An 8,512-nucleotide genomic window follows, 5' to 3' on the forward strand; every position below is an offset into this window, starting at 1 on the left:
CTGTCTGGAGTGGGCACAGGGACCCCTCCCCAGCCTGCAGAGCACCCGCCACACCTAGGCTGGGCACCCAAAATCAGTCAGGGTCCCCCAGCAGTCCCCAGGCAGCAAAAATCAGAGCATAATTGAATCGTATCATGGCAGATTTCAAGTCCAAGGAGCACCCAGAGGGCTTCACTCCCCAACCACCACCCTGGGGGACCATGGGCAAACCAAGGGGACCTTGAGCTCAACCCCAAAACCGAGCTCAGCCCTGCGCTGCTGGGGGCTGCAGGGTGCTTTCCAGGATCGCCACCCCGCGGCTGTGCCGTGGGAACCCTTTGCGCAGCCCCGCAGCCTCAGGCTTGGGGCTTTTGACACTTCCTTCCATTCTGCGCCCGGGTTTCCGGAGTTTATCGGCCCCAAACAATGCAGCCCTTGCAAAGCACCTTCCCCAACCAGATAGGGCCCCGGCAGGCGGGCTGGCTGGGGCGACACACAGCCGGAGCATGTTTCCTGCCATTGTCCAGAGAGGCTCCGCCACACTCGGGGACAAAAGGCAGCAGCAGAGCTCGCCCGAGGAGTCCCAGTGCTCCCAGCCACAATACGCTCCTAAAACAATCCCCTCCCAGCCCCGAGCGCGGGAAGGAGGGGAGCGGGGAGGCACCCTGGGCACAACAAAATGAGCCCCTCCGAAATGCTCCCAGAGGGGGAATAAAAAACCAGCGCCTTGATGGATGCTCTGGACCTGCCGCCGAGGCCATGGGGTGCAGGTATCGCCCATGCTTGGCGGCTTGGTGCTGCCACTGGAGGGGATCCATAGGGGAACTGTACCTCAGTGTGTCCTGCTCCAGAAACCTCGGAGGGTTTCATCAAACCAGTCAAAAGGCAAAGCCTGACAAAAGCCCCTCCAAAGTGTAGGCAGGGGGGTGGCAGTAGCCCAAAACCCTATGCACGCAGTGGCCCAGCATCGTGCCCGGCTCCCCTGCCTGCTGTAGCCCTCAGGCAGCCTTGGCCCCTCTGCAGGCAGTGGAGCAGGCAGGGAGCAGAGTAGGCAGGGAGCGGAGCAGGCAGTGGAGCATAGCAGGCAGGGAGCGGAGCAGGCAGGGAGCGGAGCAGGCAGTGGAGCAGGCAGGGAGCAGAACAGGCAGGATGCAGAGCAGGCAGGCAGTGCCCAGGAGGCCGTGTGGGCAGGGGGTTAAGGCACCGGCCAGACAGAGCCAAGCAGAGCTGCTGTAGGCGCTGGAAGTGGAGTTGAGGGGCTGCTCAGCAGGAGTTGAGCACCCATGCTGCCCTCACTGCCGGCACGGGCTGCCCCTGCTCCAAAGAAACCCGGTCTCATCTGCACCAGAGCAGCTTAATCCAGGAGGAGCTCAGTTTGCCCCTGCCTAAAAACATCGACCTAGATCAGCCCAGAAAACGCAGCTGGGGGCTCTCCGGGGCAGGAGCGGGGCACGTTCCCCGGGTCTCCCCCCAGCAGCAAGCGTGCAGCCCACCTGGTCGCAGCCTCCAGCTGCAGAGCTGCGTGCTCCCGGGCTGCACGCACAGCGTCACTGTGAAACCTCTGTCCAGGAACCCATCACTGGTGGCCCTAACGGGACACTGTCACCAGCGCTGACACTGACACCACCTCCCTTGCGTCTGCGTTGAGCAGCGCGGGTGTCCCTGCCACAAAGGTGACCCTTCTTGATAGGATCTGGGAGTGGGGCTGAACCCCCCAGCCCACAATTCCATCAGCCTCCAAGGGGGTTTGGGCAACCCTTCTGCACAGCAGCCCCATCTGACCAGCCTGTCAGACTGTAAGGGCTCTCACCAGCAGGTCAGGGACTCTGAGCCCAAAAAGTGCTCCAGGAAACAGCAGCAGAGGTGGCTTTTCAAGCAGCATGAGCCTGGAAGGAAGAGGGTTAACCCCATCGAGGGTTAACCCCATCAAGGGTTAACCCCATCATCTGGCCATGCTTGGTGGCATGCAGGGCTCTGTACCAGCCTCTCTTGCCCAGGAGCCAACTCCTGTGGAGCACATGCAATGTAGTCCTGAGCAATGCAAGGTGGTCCCAAGCAGTGTGACATGGTCCTGAGCCACACAACAAGGTCCTGAACTGTGCAACAAGATCCTGAGCTGCGCAACATGACTCCAAGCAATGCAATGGGGTCCTGAGCCATGCAACGCAGCCCCGAGCAGAGCAGCACCCACAGCCGCTGGCAGAGATCGAGCTGGCATGAGCAGGGTCAGGCGGAGCAGGGTGCTGGACCAGTGCCGCAGGAAGGCAGCCGGGCTTCACCCGGGGAGAATGGGGCAAGCAGCACCACTTCTCACACGCAATCTCTGCAATGGCGCATTGTTTCCTGTAAATATTTGTTATGCGAAAGTACAGCCCAGGCAAGCTCTGCTGCAGGGAGGCACCGGGAGCACCCCAGGCAGCCGGTCCCGGGGGCATGGGCCGGCCCCGTGCAGAGCTCCTGCTGCACGCTCCTCCGCTGCTCCTCCTTTCTGCATGTCAGGGTCAGAAAGTGCTGCTGACCTCAACCTTTTTCTGAGATGGGCCCTCCACAATGGCCAAAGCCCTGCAAGAGGATGGCCAGGGCAGAAAGCCACACTGCTCCTGGCATCCCCCAGCACACCGGGGACTCTGTCACCAGAGGCTCTCTGGAGTCTGGTTTGTCCCTGTCCCCACCGCTGCGAGCAGCTCTTTGCAGGTGCAGACACCCGGGTGCACCTCTCTCTCCACCGGCCTCAGCAGACAGCGGCTCCCTAGGACATGGGATCCTGTAGGATCTGGATGCACTGGTGGGAGATGCCCACACACAGCACCAGCACACTGGCTCTGGGTGACATCCCCTGGGTGCTAAGCATCTCCCAGAGCTGAATCCCAGTGGCAGGGACCTTCCTGGCCCCTCATATGCCAGCTTTGCCATGGCCATTGAGATGGGAGCCACATCCCAGAACACCTCCACCCCAGGAGCTCCCCCATGCCCACAGCCAAGCGGGAGCCAGCCGCCCCACAGAGCCAGCACCAGCTCACGTACCTTTCTGTGGCCCGAAAACAGCAGGGTGAGCTGATGGATGGAGCCACCATTCTTGGCCAACTCTTTCTTGAGGGTCCTGGGGGAGGGCAGGGCCCAGTGGCCCTTGGTGCCCTGGCTGTCCGAGCAGTTGAGGGTGGTGTCGGAAGTGAAGCAGTGGCTCTTGGCCTCCTGCAGCAGGCTGCCCTCACTGTGGGTCCGGCGCCGCAGCGAGCTCTGCACACTCAGCGTGTAGACGGGCTGACAGCCTGAGGTTTCAATCATGCTGCTGCGCTTCGCCTCATTCCTCTCCAAGTAGTGCTCATCGCTGTCCTCATCATCCTCATCATCTTCATCTTCCTCATCATCATCCTCCTCCTCATCCTCACCATCAGTGGTGCTGCCCGCCATGCCCGCTGCGCTCTGGCTGAAGGTGCTGTCGAGCCGCAGCTCGGGGATGATGAAGGCTGGCAGGGAACTGGGCTGCTCATCTCCCTTCTTGGTGGCAACTGGCTGCTTTTTCACCAGGAGAGGACCCTGGGTGGCTCCCAGGGCCTCCCAGGGCTCGGCCGGAGCCAGTGCCTCTGCAGCTGGGGGAGCATCACCTGCTGCTGCCTTCCCATCCTCTGAGTGCATCTGCCCCGGCTTCTCAGCATCTGTCTCCAGCATCTGCCCAGAGAGAAGATAAAGAAGGATGAAGGCAGAAGCACCCTGAATCTCTTGCTGGTCACCTTCCCGGGGAGCCTCTCTGCTCCTAACACCCCAACCACAAAGGCTGGCACCAATTTGTACAGCCCTAATGGTGCTCTGGTGGGGGGACAGCATCGTCCCTAGATGGTGGCAGGTCACCCATCACTCCCACAGCACCCAGTCCTGGTCCTGATCCCTGGAGTGCCGGCTTCCCCCACCAGCAGCAAGCTGGTGGCTACGGGGCAGGAGTGGGATGGGGCCACCCAGCTCCCACCTTCAGCACCCAGCAGCACCGGCGGGTTTGGAGGAAACCAGGGCAGCTGGTGGCGGGTGGCTCAGCCCAGCAGCATGGCCAGCTCGGACAGGCTCAGCTCCAGCTGCAGAGGCAGAGCCGGTCACATCATCCTTACCCCGATGGCTCCCCGGTCCCCCTGGGAGCTGCTGGGGGGGCTCAGCCCTGCAGAGATCTTCCCCGAGGTCGGCAGGGCGGCAGACAACACCAGCAGCTCTCGTCCGGCAGCTCCGGCCCCTTCTGCACCACATTATTAAATGCAGAAGGGAAGCGCCAGGCTCTGCTCAACTGCAGATTGCCCAAGCTCAGCCTGGCCGCGACCACGAGCAGCTCAGCCTCCCTGACCGGGTGCCCCGGCCGTGGGGCTCCCCGTGGCCGCCCCACTGTGCCCCGCGCAGACATGGCCCTGCAAAACCACAACTGCTCCTACCAGCCCCTTTTGGTTTTTTAAGCCTTCAGGGCTGTTTTTTCCCTGTTTCCTTCTGCAGCCAGGAAAAGACCTGAGCAAACTCTGCACTTTCAAAGGGAAAAGCCTGGGGTAGCTCAAGGGAAAAAACCTCCAGGGTTTTTTTGTGAGCAGGGGGAGTCTGCAACATGCTCCCCCCTGCCAGGGCTGGGTCCTTTCTTCTGTGTGATTTTCCCTTTGCACAGAGCTCATCTGAGCCAAAGGGGTAAAAACAGCTCAGCAGGGGAGAGAGAGACCAAAGCAGAGAGAAATCTCCCCCCCGGGAAGCATTTCCCATGTACACAGACCCTGTAGGGGGTTACTGTACAGGACCAGCCCCCATAACAAGTCACCCGGCAAAAAAATGTCCCTGTACCCCCAATTAAGATCCAAGCATTTTCACAAGCCTGATGGCAACCAGAAAGCTGGAGCTAGCAAAGTCACCACCCCTGTATAAATTTGGTTGACTTCAGCTTCAAAAAGAGCAGCAGCCCCCAGAATCAGCCCATCCAGCCTCACATCCCATTGGAAAGAGGCACCCACGGAGCAGATGGAAGCTGTATCCCCGCGGTGGTCCCAGCTTATGACAGCAGACCCTTGTGGGCCAGACAGCCAACCTGCTGCTAAACACCCCCTCGCCCTGCAGAGCCGGTGCACGTGGCTCATAACCCGCCACTGGAGATCACCAGGGAGCTGTAGGCAGATGTGGGGCTGCAAAAGCTGCTGGCATCCCCAGGTGGTGGTTAAGCCCCAGATTCGGCACCATCCGCACTGGACAGCAGGGATGGCACAGAGACCACATAGCACCCGGCAGCATCTGCAAGCACCTGCCTGAGCTAACAGGTCCAAAAAGCAGGCCAGATTTCCAAAAAGATGTTTGAGCTCAGTGCTGCAGCCAGCTGCCTCCTGGGCAGCACACACAAGAGCTCACCCCTGTCCGCCTGTGCCTCGTCCCTTTTTATCATGCCAAAAGGGCCCCCTTACACCCATGAGCACAGAGAGGACCCGCTCTGTCCCCTTCCAGCCTGACACACCGCAGGCAGCGATTTAGCATCACCTGAACTGCCCCAGCACATCTGAAGACCAAATGGCCTCAGCCCCACCTGCGACATCTGCCCCGTCCCGGGTTTGGTGGGAGGCACGGAGCGAACGCTCAGCTCACCCCGTCCTTGGGGCTGTTTCACTCCCCACCCTGCAATTTCTTATAAAAAGGGAATGTTCCCAGACTTGCCGTGCGAGGATGCTATTTGCACCAGCATGTGTTTTAATGATACTGTTTATGTCTTATTTGTACTGCAATCACTGTCATCATTATTTCATGAAATAATTAGAGGACAAACCCATGCAGCCCTCAATTCACTCCCTGCAAAGCCCTCCCCCTCCCCAACAGCTCCCTATCTGTCCAGTCCTTCTGCTTAATATTGCTGGTTGCCCACATCAGATAAGGCCCTAGAAGGAAATGAACAGGCTCCTTTAAAATGAGAGACATTTGGGGATTAAATTAAATCCCCACGCTAATTCAATCAGAGGCTCTGCTGCTCTTCAGGGGCACAGAGGATACGAGCAGGAGCCTCACCACCGAGCGAGGTTTCCATCTTGAGTTGAAAGCATCACCAGGGTTGTGAAATCCTGTCCTCGCAGAAAGAGCCATGGCTGAGCTCTGCTAAACATCACCTGATGGTGGGGGAAGATGGGGAGGAAAGCGGCAGTGGCGCCAGCACAGCTGGGCACCAGGGACATCAACGGCACAAAGCCAAGGGCCACCGTGCCAGGAAAAGTCGATCTGGGCCAGTGAGGACAGGGCTGTGACCAAGCTGCCTGTCCACCACCATCATGGCCAAGGGGCTGCTGGAGGAGGCAGCAGATGGAGCGTGCTGGTTGTGGCTGGGACGGAGTTAATTTTCTTCACAGTAGCTGGTACGAGGTTTGGATCTGTGCTGGGAACAGCACTGATAACCCAGGGATGGTTTCGTTTCTGCTGAGCAGGGCTCACACAGAGCCAAGGCCTTTGCTGCTCCTCACCCCACCCCACCAGTGGGCAGCTGGCAGGGCAAAAGGTGCTAGGAGGGGGCACGGCCAGGACAGCTGACCCCAACTGACCCCAGGGGTATCCCACACCCCTGCTCAGCACATAGAGCTGGGGGGAGGAGGAGGAAGGGGGGAACTTTGGGAGTGATGGCATTTGTCTGCCCAAGTCACCGTTAAGTGATGGAGCCCGGCTGTCCTGGGCATGGCTGAGCACCCGCCTGCCATGGGAAGTGGGGAATAAATTCCTTGCTTTGCTTTGCTTGCACGTGTGTGGCTTTTGCTTTCCTTATTAAACTTCTTCATGTCAACCCACGAGTTTTCTCACTTCTACTCTTCCAATTCTCTCCCCCACCCCACCAGGGGCAAATGAGCGAGTGCCTGGGGGGGGGCTGAGCTGCCGGCTGGGGTAAAACCCACACCAGTCCTTTTTGTGCCCAACGCGGGGCTCGAAGGGTTCGAGATAATGCCAGGCTTGACTGGAATATGCTAGATCCAATTTATAGCTGTTACTGCTGTTTAGCTGTTAATCTGCAGGCTTTCCATGCTTGCCATGGGGCTTGCTTGCCTCACTGCATGTTAGAGTCCAGTGCTCATTAGTGGCTGCTTTTTGCTTTCCCTGCTTGCCGTGCTGCTGGGCTGCTGATCATCTCACTGTGCTTGTCCTGAGAACATTTTGGTAACAGCCGTGGCCATGTGCCTGGGCTGGCCAATGGCCAGGGCATCACTGCTGTTCCTGTGCTGCTGCTCTGGACAGGCTGGAACCCCAGTGGAAACTCGAGGCAAAGGGGCTGTGGCCTGGGGACGAGTTCACATGGGAGCAGGAGACCCCAAAGCACCCAGGGCCATGCATAAGCCCATGCCAGAGCAGGTACACCTTGAAGCGTCTGTGGCAATGGTTACGTCTGTGCCGCAGCAGGTCTAACTCGGAAGGGATTGTGGCTCAAGGGTAAGTCCATGCTGGAGAAGGTACACCCTGAAGCATCTGTGGCTGTGCATGAGGTCATGCTGGAGCACCTCAGAGCATGTGGCCATGGATAAGCCCCCACCAGAGCAGGTACACCCCTGGAGGGACTGCGGCCATAGGTAAGGCCATGTTGGAGCAGGTCTATCTCTGAAGGCATTGTGGACCATGGAGAAGGCCATGCTGGAGAAGGTGCACCGCAAAGTGACTGTGGCTGTGGATAAGTCCATGCCACAGCAGGTATAGCCCTGCAGAGGCTGTGACTCATCAATAAAGCTCCACTTGGAGCAGGTACATCCCTAAGGGACTGCAGGCTGTGGATAAGTCCAAGCCAGAGCAGCGGCGAGTGGAGGAATTCATTGCAATGTTAAACCTGACAGTCTGTTCCAAAGGGACCAGGGGTGGAGATTGTAATGGAAATACCTTTAAATTGTTGTAACCTGAGATTTGACTTGCATCTTATGGGAATTCTAGCAGGAACCCCTTGTTGCTAGCCAGGCTAGGAGCAAGGGGAGGAGTTCATTGCAATATTAAACCTATAACTTGGCCCAAATGGACCAGGGGTGGAGATAGAATGGAAATACCTTTAAACTGATGGGCGTCCCTATCCTCAGTATGCAGGTTTCCCTGTTCTCAGCATCTGCATCTTCCCATCCTCAACGTCTGAGTTTCCCTGTCCTGAGCTGGGATGGCCTAGGGGCTTTACTACATCCTCCCTGGAGGACCTCACACTTCACTGTTTCAGTTTCTATCTCAAAGTGGCCAAGGCAGCATGTCCCAAGAAGGGGAAGAGAAAGCAGAAGAAAGAGCTGCCTCCAAGCCCCAGGACAGCTATCAGGGGTAATTTTAGAGAAGGAGGATGATCCATCTGAGATGAAAGCAACAGCAATAGAGTCCCTCATATTAATTTCCCCATTTGAACAAGCCTCAAGAGATCCCAAAAAAGCCAATTATTGCCCTGCCTGCTCCAGCATCCTCAGTCTCTGCAACCCGTAACCCCCACCTGGACTCCCTCTGCCTTTGGGCATCGTTCACTGACTCAGAAGTTTTCTCGAAACCAAGATGGGGGGGAAGTGCTGCAAACCACTCTGCTTTTGGGTCTGTAATTTGCCCATTT

At 58.2% G+C, this 8,512-nt stretch overlaps 1 protein-coding gene across 2 annotated transcripts in view; it reads right to left on the reverse strand.

Moving 5' to 3' along the window:
- The window catches only part of RGS3 (regulator of G protein signaling 3), a 65,851-nt gene that overhangs the window by 6,569 nt on the left and 50,770 nt on the right, over positions 1–8,512 (reverse strand). The window contains exon 11 of one of the 2 annotated variants that reach the window (XM_009636332.2): positions 3,004–3,648. The exons of the other annotated variant lie outside the window; for it this stretch is intronic. Within the exon in view, the coding sequence (XP_009634627.1) occupies positions 3,004–3,648 (645 nt within the window). The remainder of the gene's footprint in view (positions 1–3,003; positions 3,649–8,512) is intronic. 2 annotated transcript variants of the gene reach the window in all.

The sequence above is a fragment of the Egretta garzetta genome, unplaced genomic scaffold (assembly GCF_000687185.1).
Source record: "Egretta garzetta isolate BGI_Z169 unplaced genomic scaffold, ASM68718v1 scaffold143, whole genome shotgun sequence".
Taxonomy (NCBI): Eukaryota; Metazoa; Chordata; class Aves; order Pelecaniformes; family Ardeidae; genus Egretta; species Egretta garzetta.